Source organism: Petaurus breviceps, unplaced genomic scaffold (assembly GCF_028583685.1).
Source record: "Petaurus breviceps papuanus isolate PSGF00001 unplaced genomic scaffold, PetGlider_PUasm1.0 229, whole genome shotgun sequence".
Lineage (NCBI taxonomy): Eukaryota > Metazoa > Chordata > Mammalia > Diprotodontia > Petauridae > Petaurus > Petaurus breviceps.
The window spans coordinates 4,408,376-4,435,150 of NW_027185903.1; the positions used below are offsets into that span (position 1 = coordinate 4,408,376).

Sequence of the window (26,775 nt, forward strand, 5' to 3'; positions counted from 1 at the left end):
TATATATATATATATATATATATATATATATATATATATATATATATATGTGTGTGTGTGTGTGTGTGTGTGTGTGTGTGTGTGTGTATGTTTTTAAACATTTGAATTTAAAACTTTGAATTTCAGATTCTTTCCCTTCCTCCCTTGTCACCCACCCTTATGGGGAAGATAAGCAATTCAATATAAGTTGTAAATATGTAATTATGCAAAACATTTCCATAGTGGATATACTGTGAAAGACTGACTATATTTCCCTCCATCCTATCCCACCCCCCACTTGTTCTATTCTCTACTTTGATCCTGTCCCTTTTCAAAAGTGGATGCTTCCAACTTCCCTCCCCCCCTAATCTGCCCTCCCTTCTATTATCCCCCCTCTCATCCCCTTCTTCCCTACTCTCCTGCAGGGTGAGATACCCTATTTAGTGTGTGTGTGTGTCATTCCTTCTTAAGCCAAATTCAATGAGAGTAAGGTTGACTCATTCCCTCTTGCCTTCCTATTTTTCCCCTCTATTGTAACCATTTTCCCTTGCCTCTTCTATATGAGATAGTTTACCCCATTCTGTCTCTCCCCATCTCCTCTCATTATATTCCTCTCTCACCTCTTAATTTCACCTTTTAAGTATCATCCTTTCCTGTTAAATTGGTCCTGTGCCCTCTATCTATGTATACCTGTAAACATATATACACACATTCACATATGTATTCATATGCCCATATACCCTCCTATATAGACATATATATGTATACATACATATATACACACACACACACACACACATTTCTATTCCCTTCAACTATTCTCATACTGAGAAAAGTTTCATAAGTTACAATTATTGTTATTCCATGTAGGAATGTTAATAGTTCAACTTTGATAAGTTCCTTATGATTTCTTTTCCCTGTTTACCTTCTTATGCTTCTCTTGCTTCTTGTATCTGAATGTCAAATTTTCTATTCAACTCTGTTTTTTTCATCAAGAATGCTTGAAAGTCCTCTATTCCACTGAATGACCATATTTTCCCCTGAAACATGATACTCAGTTTTTCTGGGTAGGTGATTCTTGGTTTTAATCCCAGATCCTTTGACCTTCAGAATATCATATTCCAAGCCCTTGAATCCCTCAGTGTAGAAGCTGCCAGATCCTGAGTTATCCTGATTGTGTTTCCACAATATTCAAATTGTTTCTACCTGGCTGCTTATAATATTTTCTTCTTGATCTGGTAACTCCGGAACCCACATAGTCAATTCTTAACAAATGTTTTATTGATTAATGCATTTGGCACCATAACCACTGATTACACAATCAATTAATCAACATTTATTGAGCACCTACTATGTGCTAGGCACTGGCTTAAGTGTTGGGGGTACAAAAAGAGGCAAAAGACAGTCCCTGCCCTCAAGGAGCTCACAATCTAATGGGGGAAGACAATGTGCAAACAAATATATGCAAACAAGCAATATACAGGATAAACAGGAACTAATTAAAAGAGGGAGGGCACTAGTTTTAAGAGGGGTTGGGAAAAGCTTCCTCTAGAAGTGGTTGAAGTAGAAGTTTTAGTGGTTAAATGAAAGATGGATTGAAGTGGGGGAGGGACTTGAGGCAGGCCGACCCACCAGTAGGATAGCCAAGTGTGAGGGGATGAAGACCTGAACCAGAGAGGTGGGAGTCAGAAGAGAGAAGGGGGCATATCTGAGAGATGTTGCAAAGGTAAAATTGATAGGTCCAGACCCACCAATCTCACAAAGTGATTAAAGCATGCCCTTCCTTGTGTCTCCCACAATGTCACTTGATTTATCACCTCCTCTCCACTAACAGAGCTGCCATCTTAGTTCAAGTCCTCATCATTTCTCACTGGGGCTATCACAATAGCCTCCCATTTTGGTCTCCCCGTATCAAGCATCACCCCACTAGAAGCCATCCTCTACACAGCCACCAAAATAATTTTCCTGAAGTGTAAGTTTGGTCATTTAATCCCTTTTCTCTCTACAAACTCCAGTGGTTCCCTGTTGCCTCAAGGATAAAATATAAGCTCCTGTTTGGTATTTAGAATTCTTCTCTTTTTACCTTTCAGATCTTCTTATTCATTAATCCCATTCCCTCATTCTACAATCCAGCCATATGGGTAGACTTACAGCTTTACTCACATGAAATCTCATCTCACATTATTGTGCCTTTGAGATGGCTGGCTCTCAGGCCTAGAAGGCATTTTCTCCTCACCTCCACCTCTTATCATTTCGAGTTTCCTTGAAGACTTGGTTCAATGATGTGTGATGATAAGCTATGAATGATTTAGTTCTTCTCAGCAGTACATGATCTAAGATGATTCCAAAAGACTCATGATGGAAAATGCTATTCACATGCAGAGAAAGAACTGATGGAGTCTGAATGCAGATTGAAGCCTACTTTTTTACTTTCTTTATTTTTTCCCATCCCCCCTTTTGTTCTGTTTCTTCTTTCACAACTTGACTAATATGGAAGTATGTTTTACATGATTATGCATATATAATCTAAATCAAATTGCTTACTGTCTTAGGGAGGAGGGAGAAAATTTGGAATTCAAAATTTTATAAAAAAAGAATGTTAAAATTATCTTTACACATAATTGGAAAAAGTAAAATAATATTAAAAAAAAAGAAAGTATTCAATTCAAGTGTTACCTTCTACATAAAGCCTTTCCTAATCTCCTAACTGCTAAATTCCTCTCTTCTCTCTCATAACTCCCTTATATTAATTTTACATGTATTATGTATAGAGATATTTTATATAAATGCCTATGTTTATATATGAGTATATCTGCATATATGCATGTGTATATAAAGACGCATACTATATATATATGTGATATGTGTATGTGTTCTCCATTAGAATGGAATCTTCTTGGTGGCAGAGTATCCTTAACATTTAACATAGTGTCTGGCAATAGTAAGTGCTTAAAAAATGATTGTTGTCTTACTGACTGCCCATGTACATTACACCCTAGATGGTTTCGCCTTGCCTACTCCTAGTTCTGATTTTGTCTTTGACGTCTTCCACTTTTGTACCTGAAGAAATTAGTCACTGATACTTACATCAAGTACAGCAGATCCAATTACACCAGCCACAGGGTTTCCCGCAAATGTGTTGAAGTGGTTCACCCTTTTAGTAAAGGAGTTGGCGATCTCTACAGGAAGGTAAATAAACATCTAATGCACAGAATATGAGTCTCACCCATATTCTTCCAGTTTCTCATCACACAATCTGGGCTGCCTTTTCCTTCATCTTGACAATAATATCATGCATTCTTTATTCATACAATAGCTGACAAGGAGACAGTCCTTACCTGACATTGTAAGAATGACCCCAGTACCTTCTAGATTAACGAGGCATGGAGAAAGACATTAGCATTCTTTCCCTCCTCTTTCTCCCTTATCCCCAGGGAAGATCTAAAGAGATAGGGTGCCTGCAAGTCCCAATTCTTCCATTTAACAAATAAGAGAAAGAAACAAATGCCATATCACACAATTTATATAAGTGAATTTCTAGGGTATTTCTTGGAGTCAGTCAGATGCAGATTATTATATTATACTTTTTAGAGCTATACTGCCTGTTGTAGAAGGGCCTTTGGAGAAAAATGCTTCAGGACACTGGTAGTGTATATGTTTTCCAGGGTGTCTCTGTGATTGGGGTTGTGCTTCTATACTGCTTCTAATCCTACAGATCATCCATCCTATTAGCTGGGTAGGGCAAAAACATAAGAATGATGAGTTGAGCCCCGGATTTATCGTGTACAATTGTACCAACCTTTGCTCACTCCCCTCTCCCTTGGAAAAGATGTCCACTACTGAGACCCTGGAATTTAACTGTAATATTTCATTGGTCTGAAAGCAAAATGCATGCATGTTTTAGGACAGTGAACTCAGAAGGCCTGGCAACAGGAGTACTTTAGAGCATTGGTCTTACCTGGAGTGGTTATAACTGCTGACATGGGGAAGCCATTTCCTATCCCTTTGGCCATGGTGACAATATCAGGGAGGACTCCATGACTTTGGAATCCCCAGAAATGAGTGCCCAGCCTGCCAAATCCTGTCTGCACCTGGTGAGGACAAATCTGGAAATCAGACTTTTTTGAGAAATGTTATTTCTTCCAAAATTAACTTTTTATATGGGTATGTTGTCATCATCATCATCTCATCATCAATAAATATTTATTTAGCATTGACTGTTACTGGGCTCTGAGTTAGATGTTGAGTTTACTCCTATTTGAGTTAATTCAGCTCAATGAGTATTCATTAAGCACCTACTACATCTGAGACACAGTGGTGAGAGCTGGGCACACAAAGATAATATTAAGTAGCTGCTTCCCTCAAGACGCTTATGTTCTGTTGGGGATACAATGGGCATACAAGTTTAAAAAAAGTAATTTCAGGAGGGTAAGATTATTATCAATTATGGGGATGGTTAAAGACTTCATATGACAGATTATTAGATTTAGAGCTGGGAGGTTACTAGATAGAGATCATCAGGTCCGACTCCCACATTTTATAGATGAGGAAGATGAAACCCAGAGGGGTTAAAGGATTTGGTCAAAGACACACAGATGGCAAGTGGTGGGAACCCAGGTCTTCTTCCTTCAAGTCTGTGGTTTCTGGCAGTGTCACTGCCTAGTCTGGTAGAGGACAGCTGGAGGCCATAGAGCTGGAGGGCAGTGGGGAATCACATCAGAGTGTACCCCAGGCATTAGACAAGAGAAGCCTCAGTCAGAACTCTTTTGAATTTATGAGCCATGTATAGAAAAATCTTGTCGATTTGTTCTCTGCTCATGTGCAAGCTGGGAGAATTCAGGCAGAGATGGCACTGAAGTCGACTTTGGTACAGGGCTTGTCACATTTAGTCATATACATTTGTTCCAGAAGTCTCAGTGTAATTTGAAGCTGCACATTGAGTGACACAAGTGACGTGCCTTTTAGGCAGAGGAGCCCCAGTACCACTCAGGGGAGGAAGTGTGGTTGGTGGGAAAACGGAGAGGAGATGGTGTGTACTCCTTAGAGGTGTTACTGCACAAATTCACAGAGAGCAGGCTTTGTGTTAACATGGGATGGTTGTGTGTTTTGGAATGCCTAGATATGCAAACTAGCCAAGTATAAACCACTTTCTTGGGTTTTTATTTTGCTCTCTGCATTTTGGCCAGAATCCTGTTCCCTCCCTCCCCCACCGCTAGTACCTTCCTTCTGAGATTACCTCCCCTTCCTCCTCCGTATAGCTTATTTATCCATTGTAGTTTATGAGTTAATCTCCCTCATTAGACCATGGGTTGCTTGAGGGCAGGGACCGTTTTTGATTTCCTTCATATATCCAATACTTAGCGCAGTGCCTGGCACACAGTAGGTCCTTCCTGGCTCTATACTTTGTTCTCAGGCTTCCCTCTCTTTTTTTCTTGGCAGACCCAGTCCATTCTCCTCTGGAGGTTCCCATGGGGTAATTGGAACTGACTTTACATGGAGAAAAGGCACAGGTTGGGTACTTACTGTACTTGAGAAGGTAATAGAGGGTTTTGGAGAGTGAGGAGGAATTAATATTAAAGCATACTTCTGAATATTAGAAATTACTTGAGGACAAACTCTTTTCAAGTACAATTTTAATGAAATTATGGAATTTTAGAGCCCGAAAAAATCTTAGGGATTCCCTACTTTACACTTCTCCCCAAATTTTAAAGGCCTAAAGGCCTAAAGAACTTAGGTTATTTACCTAACTTTCATAAGAATTCCTAAGGTAAGAATTAGAACCCAGATCTCCTGACTCCTGGTCTAATGTGTTTTCCATTATATCATCCTAATCATTCTTATCTATTCATAAGACAATTTGTTCAAGGTCCTCTACTATAAGGTGATATTTTATTAATCGACTTGTAATTATTTTATGCCCTGAAAAGAATAAGCATACATTTTGGCAAAATGTTCTGTATTTTATATTGACCTTTCCCCTATTTATTCTAATTTTTGTGGACCAGGTTTGTGCATTCTCTGGTCTATGCATCCTCTGTGAAGAAACTCTCCACTTCCTTGACTGACATCAGATTAGCATCTGCTCTGCAATTACAGTCTTAGAGAGTAGCCTTAAGCACTAAGAAATGACTTGCTTAAAGTCACACAGTCAGTGTGTGTCAGAGGCTGAACTTGAACTGAGGTCTCTGTGGTTTTGACATTGTTTTTTTGTACCATAAACCAGTTGATGTTTCTATTTTAAATCATGACAAGTTTCTGTATGTTGAACAAGTAAACCAGAGCTTTTGTCATAATTAGGGCTAAAAATTGCTAGCTGAAATTATTTCATTTTATGTACAAGATTTACCTTCCTAATTAAACTGCTTAAGCAAATCCTACAATTCTGTGTTCCCAGATTGTGCCCTGAAAAGAAACAGTAAGCAGGATACAGAATGGGGCTGTAAAAATGGGGAAGTTGTATAGGCAATAGGAAAAGGAGGGGATGGGAGTGGGAATTAAAAATGTGTCCTGGACAACCCACTAACGAGAGAATGTAGGGCCCACAGTACTTGAGAAGGTAATGCAAGGATGAGATGATAGTCTAACATTTAGCCAGATGATGTTTCAGCAGAGGAGATCCATTCACTTCAGTCAACTCAACTGAGTCTGAAATGGATGGAAGCCATTCTTCCCGTGGGAGGAAGCCATCTAATTCCCAAAGTTTTCAAAAGAAAATCCTCTATTGTTGTTCATTTGTTTTCTTTCATGTCCTCATTTGGCAAAGATATTGGAGTGGTTTTTCGTTTCCTTCTGCAGCTTATTTTATAGGTGAGGAAACTGAAGCAAACAGGGTTAAGGGACTTGCCCAGGGTCACATAGCTAGTGAGTATCTGAGGACAGATTTGAGCTCAGGAAGATGAGTCTTCCTGATTTCAGGCCTGGCACTCTATCTGCTGCACTGCCTAGCTGCCCATATCAATATCAAATATCAATGGCAGTGGTGCTGTACTGTGTCTATGATTCTAAGGTGATTATTCTGTAAGACAGATCCCATTTGGATGTGTCACTGTGCAAAAATGAACCAATCAAAAAAGTCAGTCTCATTCACTTAGAATCATGCTTTACAAATCTTGCTAGACAGCTCCCATCTTTAATAGAGACCTGGGTTTTAGTATTTCTAAGGGAAATGGAGCCCTTTGCCTGGTACTTACTTCATCGGAAATACACACACCTCCCCTCTCTCTCACCAGCTGGAAAGCTTCCTTCAGAAATCCCTTGGGGTACTGAACCACTCCATTGACACCCTGCAGGAGACCAAATGAAGGGAATTGTTTAGAGATGAGCAAGAATTTTGAAAACATAAATCCCTGCACAAATACATGGTATAGTTTTAGTATTAAAAATAATAGCAAAGATTAAAAAACCCCACAAATCCATCTGTGGAAGACTTTAAGATATCTCTCAAAATCAAAGCTTTTATAGGTGTGAGGCACTTTTTGGAGAGTGATCAGAACTCATTTATGCAGTGAAAAAATAAAATATTGACTTAAAGACACAAGGCCCAGCAGGCCAAGAAAGAATCTAATGATAGTTAATGTTATTAAGTGATCAACCTAGATACACTGGGATTTCCATCTAGAGAGAACTTTAAAAATAGCATCTACAAATCAGTCAGGAATTTTTCAGGTCTGGTCCTACCTGAACTCATGGCAACAGACTATATATATCCCTTGTGTAACTAAAATTATGTACTTTTTCAAGGAGAGTTGACAACACATGGAGTTTAGGAAGAGAGGTTGTGGTAGGTGCCACTTATCAATTTGCTTGGGTATTCTATGAAAGGGATAAGTTAATTTTGGTGTAATTTCCCATTCAGTTCAATGAAAGTCTATAATGAACAGAAATACCCACCTGAATAGGCTCTGCAAAAAAGCCTGCAATTTCTTTGGCTACCGCAGTGTGCAGAGTGTTTTTGAACTCCTCAATGTATTGGCTATTGGCCTTGCAGCAACCTGCATGGTGAAGACACAAATGTTTTGGGATGAGAGAAGAACATTGAAGAAGTGACAGTTGTTAAGGATTTCCAATTTGCTCAGTGTAGCAATTTGCTTGTAACGTATAATCTCTAAAAAAATTATGAACTTGAAGAGTTTCAACAAACCTCAACATATCCATGGATAAAGACAGAAAGAAAAGGGGAATTGTGCCTGAAAATGTATATGAAATGGTCTCTATCATGTACAGCTTGTTTTGGAAGAGCATATGCTAAATTTAACACAACAATACCAGTTCTGTACAGTTTGTCTATCACCTTCTGAAATTCCTTCTGCTTTCTTCTTCATATTTTTAATAGTTCATTTATGTTTGTTTATTTCTTTTCTTTTTTATATCACATATCTACCATTCCACAGTGCTTTCAATCACTTTCCCTCCAAAATAAAAGCCCTTATTTAATAAGTATATTTAAGCAAAATAAATTCATACATTGGTCATGTCTGAAAATATATGTGTATATTCATCTTACCTTTGCCTGGATCAGATAAGAGTGAAGTTCATGAGATGTCCTCTCTCCCATCCTCTCATCCTGTTTTGTACACTCTTTTTCTCACACATCCCAATTATGAGAAATAGTAACCCCTCCATCTTTTTCCTCATTTCCTAATACATTCTTTTTTCCTCCCATTTTTTTTTTCCATTTAACTAAGCTAAAACAGAACCATTCCCAGGTCTTTTGCTTTGTCATCCTTGAACACAATGGAATTCTGAAGGTATTCTTGTTTCATCTTTCCCTAGTAGAAGGTAGGTACTTTATCACCATTTAGCCCTTTCAATTTTTCTAATGTTTCTGCCTTTCAAGGTTTTCTTGTCTTCTGTGTTTGAATATCAAATATGCTGCCTAAATCTGAACTTTTCATCAGGAATACTTGAAATTCCTCTATTCTATTAATGGTTCATTTTTCCAAAGTTCTCATTTTGCTAAGTAAATATTCCTTGGTTCTAAGACTTTATCCTTTACCTTTTTGAATATTGTATTTCAAGATTTTCTTTTCTTGATTTCTAGTTATAGTCATAATCTTGTGTGATTCTAACTGTGGATCCTTGGTACTTGAACTATTTCATTCTGGCTGTATTTTTCCCCTCAGGCTTTTTTTGACTGTGGATTTTGTTTAGCACATTTCTAGATGTGTTCAGTTTTGGTTTCATTTAGGAGGTGACTGATTGATTCTATTTTCACATTGTCTTATTGTTTTAAGAGATCTGAGTAGTTTTCTTTGATATGATTTCTTTTTTTATTTTTTAAAGCAATTGGGGTTAAGTAACTTGCTCAAGGTTACATGTCCAGGTGTTTCTGTGTGGGTGCTAAGTGTCTGAGCCCGGATTTGATCCCCAGGTCATCCCGACACTGGTGCTGGTGCTCTTACTCGCTGTGCTACCTGGCCGCTCCTGATATGATTTCTTGAAATAGAATTGCCAGGTGTTTTGTTTAGCCATAGCTTTCAGGTAGTCAATTGATTCTTAAATTATCTCTCCTTGACCTGTTTTTCAGGTCATTTGTTTTTGATAATAGATACTTTGTAGAGTCTAATTTTTTATGTTTTTATTTTGTTCTTATATTTCTTTTTGTCTCATGGAATCATTGAGTTCTGATTATTTCACTGTACTTCTTAGGGCATCTACTACTTGAGTGAGTTTTTCAGTCTTTCCTTCTAAGCTACTTATTCATCTTTCATTTTTTCCCCTTAAGAGCTCTAATTTAATTTTTAATCTTTTGTTTCACTTCTTCCAGGCACCATCAGAAGCCTTATGACCATTCTTTTCTGTTTATTTTGGCATTATTCTTTTCTTCTGGATTTATCTCTGGGGCTTCTCTGAATACATAGTATTTCTTTTTTGTTTGCATTTGCTTACTCATTTTATTTGTAGTCTTAGTTACTAAGCTGGGACTTTGTGCCAAGGCCAGTTTCTTCCTCTTTCACACACTTTTAAACAAGGTGTGAAAGTCTTGTTTGATCCTGTCTCCTTTGCATTATGGATGTCACTGCTACTGTTGTTCTGCATCTGGAATGAGGCTGCCCCATCCTCTACAGCAATCTTTGGTTTTTGTCTCAGTTTCCAGGTAGTTCAATGTGGACTTGGGTCTTATTTTTGTTTCCTTCTGCTTACATAATTTCTGGTTGGGAGTTGACTCTGTTTGTGTCAAACTCTGGTTGTGACCCTGGCAGGCCTTGGCTGGATAAGATTATAAGATTGTAATCAAAGATTATACTGACCTTGGACATCCTAGAAAGCTCCCTGGCATGCCTGGGCACTGAGCTGTCCCTGTCTCTTGCTGTTGCTGAGACGAATACAGATATTGGAGTTCTCAGAGAACCCTTGGTGCCTCCTGCTGCACTGGTCCAATCTCTCGCTTTGGCTCTGACCCTGCCTCCTTGTGCAATGATCTATTCAGGACCTGTTGTTCTCTACTACTGTTCTGACAGGCCAGGGCTAAAATCCTGCTGAGTTCAGTTTCCACTTATAGGAGCTTACCCTAGCTTCTATCTCCCCTGGCTCATTTCTTCTCTAAGTGACCACAGGCCTTTGGTCATATTTTTCTGCCATTCTTTTCTGGCTGGAGGGACTTTCTGGTGGCTTTTTTTTGTCTTTTAGATCATTGTTCAATATGATACCTTTTTAGATCTTTGCTAGGATGCTTATGGGAGAACTGGACTCCTCTAGGACCTTTCATGTCATGATTTTAACTAGCAGTGAGTCTATAACTTAGAATTATGGAGATCTCTCGGGTTAAGCTGAGTCATGTCTTCCTGACTCCATATCCAATGTTCTATACACTATTCACCACATCCACTATTACTCCATGCTACCTCTCATTCAAGAGAATGAGAATAGAAATGAAGTGAGATGAGGTAGGCAAGTTAATATAAAGTCATTCTGGAAGTCATAGTAAGTCATAAAGAGGAGCCTTGGTTTACTAGGATATATTTTGCAGCAGTTATCTAGGATAACCATTCAATGACATAAACAAATAACTTTTATTTTTTCTTTCTTGGAAAGACATTTAATTAGTAATGGAATGAGGTCTAGGGACAACTAGCATAAGAATTCAGTTGAAGGCTTGTTTTATTAGTAGGTACGTCATCTATCACCGATTATGCCCTAAACAGTAATATTTCTCTACCATTGGCTAATTAGTGATACCAAAGAAACATATCATCATCTATGACATATGTCTTAATACCCATAATTTTCAACACCCCCGCACAGCTGTGAAATTAAATAGGAAGGAAAAGGCAAGAGAAATAGGGGAATTTGACTCAACAAAAAATGATTGAGGGTTCACTATAAGAAAGATACTTTGTTAAGGGCTCAGGATGCAAATATTAAAACAAAACAGTCCTTGACCCTAAGTTAAACAACATGTACACAAATAAATTCAAAGCATATACAAAGTAATACGAGGAAATTTCATGGGGGAGGGTGTGATAATAACTAGGGACATCAGAAAAGGCCTTATGTAGAAGCCTGAACTATACTTTGAAGGATGTTAGGAATTCTAGGAGGTTGAGATGAAGAGGAAGTGTGTTCCAGGCATGGGGGACCATGAGCAAAGCACAAAGGCTGCAATGTCATGTATAGGAAACTGGAGGTTAGTTTGACTCTAATGGACTGTGTGAGAAGGGTGATAGTATGAAAGAATACTAGAAAGGTAGGTAGGAGGCAGATATGGAGGGCTTTAAATGTTTGATTTACAAGAGCTAAGAAAAGACAGTTTCTAGCTGGGGATGGAATCTATAGCAAGTTTCATTGAAGAGTTGGAGCTTGATCTGAGTTTTCAAGTATGAATATGATTTCATGAAGTAGAGATAGGAAGACAAATCATGGGGTATTACTACGGACTTCTAAAATTGCATGACTAATGGCAGGCTAGTAGAAACCAGTGAAGTAGAAGTTTATACAAATGGAACAAGACAAAGAGAGTTTGAATGATGACTACTCTGGAGGCTCCTATTATTTGGATGGTGGTATTGAAAAATGGGCCTACTAAGGGAATGGGGATTCATGAGGAATGACCCATGTGTTTCCATGGGACTCTTCATGGTGGCAGAGATCTCTCATGACCTGACTGGGCATATATTGAGGAAAGGGAAAACTGTGTCACCGACACTGAAGGCAGGAATCACAGTCATTAGCAATTAGCCATTACCATGGCTCCTGATCAATATATCTGATTATAAACAAGCAGATACTCCAAGTTACTGAAGGTCTTCTGTTATCATTACTGAAGTTAGCCCTCAACTAGAGGAAACTCTTCCCATATACCTTAAATAAATAGATGGGCATGAGCAAAGCAGTTTACAAGGAGAAATAAGTCAAAGTGAGCATCAGAACTAAACTTTATATCTTTCCTTGGGGGAGAGACTCTCTAAGGGTGGGACACTGAACAAATCTGATGTGTTTGTGTCTCCTCCACCCACACCTAGCCCATCCCCTTGCCCTTGAGTCCAAGGTTATGCCTGCTTCTTCGCAACAATCAGCACTTGCTCTATTTTCATTTGAATTTGTACATCACTGTTCCTCCATGTCACTGACAGAGAGAGTGCATATCTCCTCATCATTGCCATTGTCATGGCAACAGCAGGACGATGGAGCAAAGGGACCATTCTGAGAACCGTTCAGCTCAATGAACATTTAGACAAAAAGTTACCAAGCACTTACTATGTATAGGGCATGTGGGGTACATGTATAAAGACAGTGTAGCTTAGTGGGTAGAGTGCTGGATGGGGAGTTAGGAAGACCTGGGTTCAGATCCTCACTGTGATACTTACTGTGTGACAATGAATGGGTCAGTCACTGAATCTCTTTGAAATTTATTTACCAAGTTCTAGAAGATCTACCCTCTGCATTGGCAAAGGATGAAATCACAGATCCTTGTCCTGCTTATTTGAGGAATTATTCTAACCTTGAGGGTATCAAGAAGGAAGAAAAGGGCATGGTTCCTGTCCTCAAGGACCTTGCAGTGTAATAGAAGGATATGGCAGATCTATATATTTATATCACAAAACCAATTAGAAATCCTTCCCTCTGTCTCTTTTTCTCTGTTTCTGACTCTTTCTCTGTTGTTGCTTAGTCATTTCAGTCATATCTGACTCTTTGTGACCCCATTTGGGGTTTTCTTGGCAAAGATACTGGAGTGGTTTGCCATTTCCTTCTCCAGCTGATTTTATAGATGAGAAAACCGAGGCAAACAGATTATGTTAATTTCCCAGGGTTACACACTAGTAAGTGTCTGAGGCTGGATTTGAACTCAGTTCTTCCTGATTCCAAGTCCAACGCTGCATCCACTTCCCATCTATCTAAATACATATGCATATGTGTGTATACATATACACACATATGTATCAATCTATGTATATGAATTAAATACATTAAACAATTTATATGTTAAATTAAATTTTAACATTGATATAAATTAAACATTGATAAGTTCTACTCAAAGGGCTATAAAAGTGTGCATACCCTTTAACCCAGCAACACCACTTCTAGGTCTGTATCCCAAAGAAATCATAAAAAATGAAAAAAACCCACATGGACAAAAATATTTATGGCAGCTCTTTTTGTGGTAGCAAAGAATTGGAAATTGAGTGCCCATCAGTTGGGGAATGGCTGAGCAAGTTGTGGCATATGAATGTAATGGAATATTATTGTGCTATAAGAAGTGATGAGCAGGATTTCAGAAAAATCTGAACTTAGATGATCTGATATCAGCTGAGTGAAGTGAGCAGAACCAGGAGAACGTTGTACATAGTAACAGCAACATGGTGCAATGAATGATCAACTTTGATAGACTTAGTTCTTCTCAGCAATACAACGATCTTAGACAATTCCAAAAGACTGATGTTGGAAAATGCTATCCACATGCAGAGAAAGAACTATGGAGTTTGAATGCAGATCGAAGCATACTATTTTCACTTTTTTGTTTTTTCTTTCTTGGGAATTTTCCCTTTTGCTCTGATTCTTCTTTCACAGTGTGACTAATGTTGAAACATGTTCAATATGATTGTACATAGATAACCCATATCAGATTGCTTGCCGTCTTGGAGAGGGAAGAGAGAGAGGGAGAAAAAGAATTCAGAACTCAAGATCTTATAAAAGAGAATGTTAGAAAGTATCTTTATATGTAATTGGAAAAAATAAAATACTATTAAGTGAAGAAAAATGAACATTGATAAGTTCAAAGGAGATTCCAACAGAGAAGGACAAGAAATTGAGAAGGGATAACTACTAACTGGTGAGTGGGGACCAGGGTAAATTCCATGGGGGAATTTGCATCTGAACTGAGTCATGAAGGAACAGAAGGATTTCAACAAGTAGACATGTGGAGGAAGGCCACCCCAGCTACAGGTAAAGATTGAGGGAGAATAGTCTATGCAAATATATAAAGCTTGGAGCGAGGGTAGAGAAATACCTCTATTTTCCAAATTTGCCATTTGGAAAATGTAGAATAGTCCAGTTTGGTTTGAAAGCAGATTATATGAAACTAGTAGTATGAAATAAGGCTGGAAAAAGAGGTTGGAGTCAGATAGTGGAGGGCCTAGAAGGCCAGACTAAGTGCTTTGTATTTATTTTATGCTTTAGGCAGTGGTGAGCCATTGAAGAAGGTCTTGGAGCAAGACTCAAGTGACAGAGCTGGCTGAGGAGGCTTCTGCTGATGGTATGGAAGAACACAAAAAGGAACAGCAGTGTCTGAAAAAAGGCAATTTGAGTCTTTAGTGAATGAGAATATTGGTCTGCCAATGAGACAATGATGAGGAACCATATGTGGTCTTGGAGAAAGATCTGAACTCAAGATCACTGCATCCATGTAGTTTCACAAGAAGGAGGGAGCTGTAAGACCTAAAGAAGGGATTGAACTGAAGACTGTGGCATCTACATGGTCCCTGGAGAGAAGCAGGTCATGCCAGAGAGGGACAATGAACTGGTAGTGTAGTGATTCAGTGAAATGGGTGGGGAGAAAGATCTTTGGACCAGGAAGTCATGGAACCAATGACCAAAGGTGAGAACAGTGAGGAACACCCACAACATAGGATTAGCAAACCAAGATCTTCTCTTTACTGGAACGGATCTATGTATAAAGTGTCAGACCGGGGATGGGGGAGAGCTGAGTCACAGAATTGTTGTGAGGATCAATTGAAATGATATGTATGGAATGGTATGTAAAATGTTTTTCAATAAAGTTCTTTACATATATGTTATTATTGTTGTTCCATGATATGAAGGATCTGATTAATGTTTTTTTTTCCAATGGAGCCATATAAATTGATGTCATCAGTTTACAGTATGCTTAATAAGACTCTTATTTAATTCACTGTTTGAGTTGGAAGCCTTATTACTCTTATTCAGTAGAGATAATAATGAATTTAAAACTAAATAGAATCACAATGGGTGTAAACTGTCTCCCTGAAAAATGCCACATTTGATATCATTTTTTTCTTTACATTATTCTATTGGTGGCTTATTTTAAATAGAGAACAGTTTTCTACTTGGACATCAAATATGCTGTTGTTCTCATGGCTCTTGAACTTATACATTTGCAGTATGTGAATAAATTGTGAGTTTAAGGTTTTATAATAATAAACAAAGGTTGTATAAATACTACAGAGCTTCAGGGAAGTTTGCTAAATAATTAAAAAAATAGATAATAAGTTGTTCTTTACATCCCTGAGACTTTCTGGTACACTCCTTTTGCTAACCTCTAAGCTGTTTTCTTATAAATTGTGAATACTTTGCATAAAGTACATCAACACACAACTGGCCTTTATTTGGAGGGGTTGCTGGGCATTCTTGTTGTTGATAGTAAATATCTGATCCCTTCTGTTAAGAATAGTAGCAGTAGGGGCGGCCAGGTAGCACAGTGAGTAAGAGCACTGGCTCCAGTGTTGAGAAGACCTGGAGATCGAATCCCGGGCTCAGACACTTAGCACCCACCCAGAAACACCTGGCCGTGTAACCTTGAGCAAGTTACTTAACCCCAATTGCTTAGGGGCGGCCAGGTGGCTCAGTGAGTAAGAGCATCGGCTCCAGTGTTGGGATGACCTGGATCAAATCCGGGCTCAGATACTCAGCACCACACCCAGGAATAACTGGCCATGTAACCTTGAGCAAGTTACTTAACCCCTATTGCTTTAAAAAAAAAAGAATAGTAGCAGTAAACTTGCTTCTCAGAGGTAATGTGCTTTGCTAATTCATGCCTTTCTGTGCAGTCACTAAACCATAATTAGCATTTTTATTTGGCTCTGTTGATTTTTTTTTTTTATAAAGCAATCGGGGTTAAGTAACTTGCTCAAGGTTACACGGCCAGTTATTTCTGGGTGTGGTGCTAAGTATCTGAGCCCAGATTTGATCCCCAGGTCATCCCAACACTGGAGACGGTGCTCTTACTTGCCGAGCCACCTGGCCAGCCCTAAGCAATTGGGGTTAAGTAACTTGCTCAAGGCTACACGGCCAGGTTTTTCTGGGTGGGTGCTAAGTGTCTGAGCCTGGGATTTGATCTCCAGGTCATCCCGACACTGGAGCTGGTGCTCTTACTTGCTGTGCTACCTGGCCACCCCTGGCTCTGTTGATTTCTAATTGATCTTGAAGGGAAGTTAGAGTTTGTTATTTCCCTTGATACAAGTGTTCTGTTTTTCATTATATTAATGATATGCAAAGCTTTCTGTATTATGTTTCAATCTAACCTGCATTTTGTTGAGTGGGACTTGTTGCATCTTTTTCTAGGGGTACACTTTTTACCATTGATTTCTTTAATTCTCAAGCCTCTGTAATAAACTTTCTGATGGATATTGAATCATTTATTTTGTTCTTTGTACTGCACTGACTTTTAGCCTTTTGACTCTTGTTTTAAATTAGGTAAGGGAGTAAAGAAAGTTATACGACATAGGGGAACTCAAAATTTCCAATATGCTTTTGAGTTCTAGATTCTTTTCCACTTGTTTCTTTTTTTGTTGCTTTTTATTTCGCAACATCGTAGTTGAATTTCTACTCTGTTTATAGCTAGGTCTTAATGTAATCCTTTAATGCCTTTCTCAGACCTTTGATAGTTCTTTCTAGGTGCTCCTGCCATAGCAGTGTTTGATGCCTGTCCCCAAGGGTATTCCTTGATCACTCAGCCTTTCCTCCTATGGTTCTCTCCAGGACTCCTGATTTCTACTCCAACATGACTACTCCAGAATAATCCGCTCCACTCCATTATGTGGCCATCAGACATGGCCTTGAGGCTGTAATCTTCATGAAGAGAAGACCTTTCTCCCCCTATTTTAAAGATACTTTCCCCTTTTAAAGTATTTGTTCCTTTTTTAGTTCCTTAGAGGTAGCTAGGGGGTGCAATAGATAGAGCCCTGGGCCTGGGGTCAGGAAGACCTGAGTTTAAATGTGACTTGGGGCACTTAGTAACTGTGTGACCCTGGGCAAGTCACTTAACCTCAGTTTTCTCAACTGTAAAATGTGAATACCTCCCAGAGCTATTATAAGGATCAAATGAGGTAATGTTTGTGAAGTGTTTAGCCTGGTGCCTGGCACACAGAAAGGTCCTGTTTCCTTCCCTTCCTTTAATTCTCCTTGATCACTTGAAAATTAGAGGAGCATTTCCTAAATCCTTTAATCCTCCTAGGTTGAGAGATCAACCTGCATTTTGTGCATATATGGCTGTTTCTTGGCATTGACAGAAATGCCAACCTGGTGTGATCTCTGCAGGTTGGGGCAAAATTCCTTTCACCTTGCCTGCTTGCTGGGACCTGGTCTGAGCTCTGCAAGTTCCTGACCCAGGGACACCCAGTAGACTGCTGCTGGACTCAGTCAGTGTTAACCCACTGGGAGGTTCTGTAAGTTTGGTGTGACTGAAATACTAGTTCCCCTTTGGTATGGGACTCCTGGCTATTCAGATGCAGGCCTATGTGTTGGGCTAACTGCTAGAAACCGAGTCAATGCTCTGCTCCTGGGATCAGAACCACACTGCAACATTTCTGGAACTTGTTACTTGTTCAATAGACAGCCAGGGTCCCTGCTTGCAGCCTCCTCTCCTCCCTGCCCTGGATCTGTGGTCCAGAACTGGGTGGTGTGTGACAACACTGTTGGACGGCATCCATTCCTGCACTTAGAGCTAGTTCAGGGATCCTCTAGGATCTCTGCCTGTCCCAGTACCTTGTCTTAGCCCTCTTTCTTTTTTTTTTTTTTTAAAGCAATTGGGGTTAAGTAACTTGCTCAAGGTTACACAGCCAGTTATTATTTCTTGGTTTGGTGCTGAGTATCTGAGCCCGGATTTGATCCAGGTCATCCTGACACTGGAGCCGGTGCTCTTACTCGCTGAGCCACCTGGCCGCCCCTAAGCAATTGGGGTTAAGTAACTTGCTCAAGGTTACCCGGCCAGGTGTTTCTGGGTGGGTGCTAAGTGTCTGAGCCTGGGATTCGATCTCCAGGTGTTCTCAACACTGGAGCCGGTGCTCTTACTCGCTGTGCTACCTGGCTGCCCCCTTAGCCCTCTTTCTATCCCTGTGCCCTAGAATGCTCAGTGTGTGTGCATGTTCCTGGCTAGTCTCTGTCCCTGGTGTCTGCAGACCTCCCTGAATCTCTCCCTCAGCTGCTCTGCCCTGGAAAAATGACTTTCCATGTCTTTTTCTTGCCTTTCCCAATTAGAATTTGGTCCGACACATTTTCTAAATCATTGTAGAGAAGTGACAGAGGTGAGGTAGGCTCAGTTACTGCCTCTCACATCGCCATCTTGACTCTGCCCTCCTCTTGAATGCTTCCTATTTTTCTTGGCCAGCATTCTCCAGAGAATTTTAGTCATGGTTTCACCCTCTGAACTCTTTGAAATTTGTTATCCCCAAATACAGGTTGCATGTATAGTAGGGAGGTTTGGATTAGAGCATTTCTCATGGAATCAAGTACAGTGACAGATGCAGGTGGTTCTGGCCTTTTGCTAAATCCGTATGAGTTCTTTGGCTCCAAAAGAAATGCTTCAGCTAAACCCCCTGCCATACACTTTAGATCATGCTTGACTTTCTTCTCTTTTAAAAACCGAAGGCACCAAATAGATGTTATGATAATTATTATCATGATTCTAAGACAGAATGGTCACTCCCCCTGAAGGTGTTTGCTGTTTCTACTTTAGCAAATCACTTCCTCCTTAGTGGTCTGAATCAGGTCCAGAATAACAAGTCCCCTCATCATTTTGTCTTTTTGTGGAATATTGTTTTAAAGAATGACATTATCATTAAGGAAAGTCAAGAATTTCTCATCTGCTTTGCTTTTTTTTTGCTCTATCAAAAGTCTGGATAAAGTTCCTCTTCACTACTATCATGTCTTTGTTTCTGGTTTGTGATGTTTTTAGAGTTACTTCTTCCTTCTGCCCTGATGGTTTGTAGCATTCTCCCATGATAGTATTGCTTATATTTATCCTTTACATGAATTTTTTTCCACTATGCTGCCACAGTCCACTTCTTAGATATCCTGATAGTATCTTCATAATGTACAATGCTATTCTATTTCACTCTTTATTCTGTTTTTGTAAAATTAGGTACTTTATTTTAGTCAAGTCATAAATTCTATACCACCAAGTTTCAGTGATTAATAATAAAATTACTAAGAATTTTCTTCCTTCTGAAGCTATCTTTTAAGATTACTTTTAGAATTGGTTTTTCTGCCCCAATATCCTGAATGATAGTCCTCAACCTTCACAGGTTCTGAGTCTCTCAAATATTTCTTTAGTTGTAGCATCTCAGTTCTTTCCCAAGGAAGTAATTGAGGAGTAATTATTCAAAAGTACAGCATCTTTGGATTGCAAACGTGACAGGACTGTCACAACAAGGACTGAATGATGTTATTTTTATGCCCTCCTCTGCTGTAGGAAAGAGAATGGGTTAAGAAGGCAGAAAGCATGATTTAAATGTAGAATTATTTCTTGTGAGCATGTTTTTCAAATGTTTGCAGGACATGTCAGCAACTTTTAAGAAAACCTGCTGTTTTGACAGATGCTCTCAATTCTAGTTGGCATTCTGGTATCCTCTGGGATCTTCTTGAACAGAGAATGCCGGTATGTTGACAGTTTTACAAGTTTTTTTTTCTCTTCCCTCACTAGCAATTATTTGATAACTCCAGAGACATTCATTTTTTCTCTTAAAATTAATAACAGAGCAACAGCTAATAGAGAATATCATTTCACAGTGTGTGTACTCTTAAGTACCAAATATTGTTATTTCATAAACTTAACTGACTCCTTTCTTTTCCCCCCCAAAGTAGGAGCCTTAACACTACAATTTGCACAGAGAACACAGACATGCAGTTGAGGGATGTTTTTTTGCCTAGATCTGTGATTTTGTCAGTGTGAGAAGCAATCAGGTCTGGAAACTCCATTAGCTAACAGAGATTGGCAACCAGTCTGAAACATAAAGGCTTAGAGAATTGCCTGGGGGAACTGAGTATTTAAATGACTTGCCTCTATAGTCACAAAACTAGTCAGTGTCAGAGGCAGGATTCTAGCTGAGGTTTTTCTGGTTCCAAAGCTGGCCCTCTATGTACTCTGCTATGTTGACTTAATGAAAAGCTACTTTCTAGATTGGTCTCCTTTTCTGTTTTTCCATTAGATTTTACCTTCATAAGTGGATCTTCAATTCCTATTCTCCAATTTGATTTTTCCTTCTCCTCTAACTCCCACCAAACCATTGCCTCTTCCCATCTAACCTGGAGTGCAGTCACATTTCCTGATTGTTTGCACCATGGAATCTCGACATTGGCTTCCTCCCCATGGACCACGGAAAATATCTGGACACATTGTCTGAAAATGACAAAAAAGGAGGCTAGTAAATCACTTAGTAAGAAGACAGGCAACTTGTAGGGGAATCTGATACCAATCAAAAGAAGAATATATCTTCATTTGATATTGAGATTTCACCTACTCATGCCCTCATTGCTGAAAGAAATTCTAAGACATTTTCTCTGAAGAGGATATTTTTCTTAGAAATCTGAAATTTGGGCATTTTGCAAAGGAAACTGATTTTAATGTTCATCCTAGAGACAACTTACTCAAGAGTTCTATGTAGAAAGGCATTTGACAGAACGAGAGGGATAATTAGATGTGTGATTCTGGCAGTGAAGAGCCCTGGCACAGGAAATTAGGACAGAAGGTGAGAATGATGACTAGAAATTTAAGAGCATTCAGTGCCAGTTCTCTGAGAACTAATTTCAAGGCATTCATTTCCAGCCCACCTGATTTTCTTTAAAAAACAAAGCAAAACAAATCACAAACCCACTGTTAATTATTACTTAGGCTCCAAAAAATCATTCCAAGAAACATTTTTCCAAATGCTTTTCAATTCAGTTAAGCAGAAATGAGAACTCAAAGGGGTGCAAGGTACTAGTGTAAATTTTAAACATGGTACTAAGAAAATGAGGATTCATCATTCTTGTTACCCAACAGCCTCAAGAGAAAAAGTACACAGAAATAAAACTTCACTGTTTGACAACTTGATCCACTGGCAATTCTTGGCTTGTATGTTCCTACATTTGTCAAGCCAAAGGTGTAAGGACTGGATCCATGGTATGCTCCCCTGGCAAGAAAAGAATTGGGGGAATATTAATTTCAGCTTGATCATATGCTCATGGACTATGGTCTTGGCAGCAAGGGAATAAAGACTTCAAAGAAAAGGAGGTTCACAATGATTTTTAAAAAATTATGAACTTAACAGACATCAACCATTTCCATTTACAGAGAAAAGAAAAAAAAAACATTGTACATGAAACCATGAATCTCAGTTATATATACCTTGTTTTTAAAAAAATATATAATAAACGTAATGTGGTAATTCCAATATTATCTTGTTTATCTGTGACAATTTCTGGTCTCTTTTATGTATTATATAAATATTTTATTAGCACTCTTTTCCTTTTTTGGGGGGTAGAGGGTGGGAGGAGAGAGATAATTATTACTACCTTTCTTCTCTCCACAATTCTTCTCTCCTACCCAAATCAATACCCTCTCTTGCAACAAATAAGAAAATTAATACAAAACATATATGTAAATTGCCTATTTGAAAACATTCTCATTCTCATTCTCCAATTCCAGTCTAGCACTTCTCTGTCTTCTGAAGTAGTGGTGGTTTACTTCATTGATCAGGATTCTTAATTATTTAAAATTGCTTTCCTTTATAATCTCAAAGTCATTGTGTAAATTGTTTTCCTGGTTCTGTTTAATTCACTCTGCCTCACTCCAAAAACATGTTACCATGTTTCTGAATCTGTCCTTACTCTATATGAATTTTCTTATTATTTTTATAATTCTATAGGAATATGATAGAATCTTCTCTTTCTCTATTTTTTGCCAACAACTTTTATAATATTGTAATTAATATTGTATTTTAATTTTAAAAATTTATTTTGTCTTTAAATGTTTTGTTGAATTCACTTGTGAATCTACCTTATCCAATCCCCTCCCTCCCACTCCCCACTTTGGAAGGTCATTTATGGTTTATTCAGTTTCTCTTTCTGAATTTGGGTTAAACTAAATTCTTTTTTTTTTGTTATTCTGGTTATTAAATGTTTTTGTAAATATTCATCGATTTCACTTAAATATTCAGTTTTATTGACAAATAATTTAGTTTCTAATAATTTTATTACCTCTTCCTTTAATGTGAAATTTCCTTTTTGATATGATCAATTTGGATTATTTGATTCTATTTTCTGGGTGTTTATTATTTGATTAAGGTTTTCTGTCTTCTATTCCTTGGAATATATTTATTCCCTCTTCCAATTTTTTTCCACCAGAACTTTTATTTAAAACTTGTTTTCATTTTTTATCTCTTCCTTGATTTCTTCTAGTCATTTTTTTTTAAAGCAATCAGGGTTCAGTAACTTGCTCAAGGTTAAATGGCCAGTTATTTCTGGGTGTGGTGCTGAGTATCTGAACCCAGATTTGATCCCCAGGTCATCCGGACACTGGGCCGGTGCTCTTACTTGCTGAGCCACCTGGCCGCCCCTATTCTAATCATTCTTGTAATTCTTGTAGTGAAGCCATTTCTTTTTCTGTAATTCTGTTTATGTTGTTGAATTTTTCACCAGAGATTATCTTTTTGGTATCTCTTATTCCATAGCATTTCTTCATTGTGTTAGGTGTTTTCTTTTCTTTACTTGTACTTTCCGTAGTGGAACTCCTTTTCCAAGTGTTCAGAAACTTCTTATCTGTTTACCATGGCTTGCACTGGTTCCCTGATGGTAATTCTTCTCTTCAATTAGATTCAGGTCATATTTTTGTTCAGTTATTGACTGAATGGAAGAGTGTACTCTTAGTTTTAGGTTTTTTCTTCTTTTTTTTTTTTTTTCTTGTGTGTGTGTGTACTTTCCGTAGTGGAACTCCTTTTTCTTGTTTTTTGTTTTTTTTTTTTTTTTTTTTTTTTTTTACTGGAGTGTGTGAAGAGATGGGCTCCTCTTCAACTTTCATGTCAGTTGCTTGACTACACTATGAGATGAGACAATAGGAAATGGTCCTCTCAGCTTTTAAGGCATCACTTCTACAACCTCAGAGGTTAGTGGGTGGGGGGTGGGATCAGGGATCAAGAGGCAGGCCACTCTGCCTTAGACATATTATCTCTGGTATCTTGCACAATGACCATTTTACTACTCAGTTCTAGTCTGGTAGATTCACTGCTGTGTCTAACATCTAGATTTATATTTGTACAGACTGTAATTGAAACATACCTCTGATAGTATAGAGATCTTTGGTTTATATCCTCTTACCTCAGGGACTTCTTAAGAAGGGACTATTGAGAATGATTTTTAAAAAAGAATGAAAAAATCCTATCAGACCTTGTATAGTTAAGTGAATATTCAAAATATTCCTTTTACATAGTGCAGCACTTATTCCAATGATACTGCCATGGTTAAAATTTCTGTGAGAGACAGTTTACAAGTCACAAAGTCATTTCCATACTTTAAAGTCACACCTTATTTTTGATTGAAAACCATTTCATCCAACTTGACCACCAAAAGGGATGGATCAGAGCCAACTCAAATGATATTTTTACCTCAGAAATCTACTACAAATCAGGACTTGATATATTATTTTTGTTGATTGTCTAGACTTAGAAAAAGTCTTAATAATGCATATTAAACTGAAAAGTATGTGCATGCATTACTTCCCTCCTTCATCCTCCATATATAGCCTAGTTGTTAAACATTTTCCATCATACTCCTGACCAGAATGTGCATTAGCAAGATTTGATTCCAAATATCTTTTGATTATTCCTCAAGGTCAAACCCACCCTAAAATAAGAATGATTTGCCATTCTTGAGACTTATCAGAAGATGTTACTAGTTCTGAAGGCATTTCTGAAAGAGGCATTCCAAAAACATTCTGGGCAAGACTAGTATCACTGGAAAAAGTGTATTTTTCACTAAATGCCATGCCTCAAAGGATAGACCATTATTTGGATGCAGAAGTTCTTATCTATTTGTTAAAAAGTCAGTTATATTAATTTTGTTGTTCTTTTTAATTGACAGGAAATATTACTCCATTCAGGTAATATTATGTCCAGGTACTATATGTGTACCTTAATTTTAAAAACATACTATTGCATACACTATAATGAAGAGAAGTTTAATTACTATTTAATCATGGGATCATAAAATTAAATCTGGTAGGGACCTTAGGAGATCATCTAGGGAAAACTTATAGGAAGGCTCACATTATCAGACATTCTTTTTTTTTCTTTTTATTTATTTCTTTTTTATTTTTTAAATTAATTTGTTTGTTTCCTTTTAGTTTACAGGATTCAATTCCACAATTCCTTGAGTTTCACATTTTGTCCTCCTCCCTCCCCTCCACCCCATGGGGGGCATAGAGTCAAGTATAGGATCTGTAAATACTTTCACATTATACATTAGTCAGGTCATAAAGATGGACTGTATCAGATGGAATGAAAAATGGTAAAGAGGACATAAAACCAAACAAGAAAAGGAAAAAGATCAGGTATTTTGCTTCCATCTGGATATAAACTCAGTTCTTTCTAGTTTTCTCTGGATTTCTCTCCATCATGAGTCTTTTGGGATTGACTCATATCACTGCATTGCTGAGAAGAGTCCAGTCTATCAAAGTTGGTCATCACACATACATTGTGTCTGTAATTGCGTACAAATTTCTCCTGGTTCTACTCTTCTCACTCAGCATCAGTTCATATAAGCCTCTCCAGGTAAATATGAAGACCGTCTATCAGACATTCTTAATTCATTTATGATTTCTTTCTTTCTCTTTTCTCTTTCTATTCATTCATTTATTTTACAAAATTCTGTTTACTATGCCATAGAAAAGGATTCTAGACCCAGAATTGGCCTATGAGAATTTTGTGGGTGTTTGGAATTATTTCCTCTGTTAAAGTCCTATTTCATTGCTTCATGGTGAAGTAGAATTGATCCTTGGTTCTCCATGATTATGGAATGTAAGCTCTCACTGAGTTGGAAAGACTATTATACCTTGTACATTTAATTGAATATTCAAAACATTCCTTTTACATAGTGTAGCACTTATTCCAATGATACTGCCATTGCTAAAATTTCTGTGAGAGACAGTTTTACAAGACACAAAGTCATTTCCATACTTTAAAGTCACACCTTATTGTCAGACAGATGATAAGACTGTATTCCAAGGATAAGCTTAACTAAATTCTGAGAGGTATCACCAGAGAATTGACAAATGGATGATTAATTATTCTTGTCATCGCAACTAATGAAGATTGTTTACTAAGGTGTGAAAGAGTTATAACTAGCACCATTGGAGGAAGCATCTACACAAATAAAATCACATTTCATTGAAGAGTATGGAGTCATTCACCATCTGGCAACCTAGAGTACATTATATACTATAGCCAAGTGCAAATTTTTCAAGTTAAATGCCCAGAGCAATAATAATATATTTTAGTAGTAGTAGTAGTAGTAGTAGTAGTAGTAGTAGTAGTAGTAGTAGTAGTAGTAGTAGTAGTAGCAGCAGCAGCAGTAGCAGCAGCAGCAGCAGCAGCAGCAACAGCTAGCATTTTATATAGCATTTTGAAGTTTACAAAGCACTTTAAAACATTATCTCACCTTATACAGCCCTGGGAGGTAGGTGCTATTATTATCCCTATTTACAGATGAGAAAACTGAGATAGATAGAGGTCAAGTGAATCCCCAGGATCACATAGCTAATAAGTGTCTATATATGAATTTGAACTCAGGTCTTCCTGACTCCATGTCCATTTCTCCATCCATTCCACCACCTAACTGCCCTTCCTATTTATTAGAAGAGACAATCATATCCTGGAGTCAGTGCAGCATGTTGCTGTTGATATATGATCTCAATCAGGTACTCTTTTACAGTCACATTCTGTTTAACCGGGCAAAGCAGATCAATTTGGATAAAGTTGTCTCTTTGCCTACATCACCATACCCTAAACCATTACACTTCTGGTCAGTGGAATGGATAGAGTGCTGGGCCTGGAGTCAGGAAGACCTAAATTCAAATCCAACTTCAAGCACTTATGCGACCCAGAGCAAATCACTTAACCTCTGTCTGTCTCAACTTCTTCATTGTAAAATGGAGATAATAATAGCATTTACCTTCCAGGGTTGTTATGAGGATCAAATGAGATATTTGTAAAGTGTTTAGCATAGTATGTGGCATATAGTAGGTATTTAATAAATGTTTGTTTCCTTCCCTTCCTATACCATTTATACTACATTCTTCCTTCCTTCCTTCCTTCCTTCCTTCCTTCCTTCCTTCCTTCCTTCCTTCCTTTTTCT

General features: G+C 38.1%; 1 protein-coding gene across 1 annotated transcript in view; it reads right to left on the reverse strand.

Annotated features, from left to right (window-relative positions):
- The window catches only part of AGXT2 (alanine--glyoxylate aminotransferase 2), a 63,169-nt gene that overhangs the window by 9,009 nt on the left and 27,385 nt on the right, over positions 1 to 26,775 (reverse strand). Inside the window, exons 6-11 of the mRNA XM_069096121.1 lie at positions 21,467 to 21,560; positions 20,695 to 20,788; positions 7,870 to 7,970; positions 7,170 to 7,262; positions 3,938 to 4,070; positions 3,067 to 3,158 (exon numbers count right to left, since the gene is read on the reverse strand). Coding sequence (XP_068952222.1) covers positions 3,067 to 3,158; positions 3,938 to 4,070; positions 7,170 to 7,262; positions 7,870 to 7,970; positions 20,695 to 20,788; positions 21,467 to 21,560 — 607 coding nt within the window. The remainder of the gene's footprint in view (positions 1 to 3,066; positions 3,159 to 3,937; positions 4,071 to 7,169; positions 7,263 to 7,869; positions 7,971 to 20,694; positions 20,789 to 21,466; positions 21,561 to 26,775) is intronic.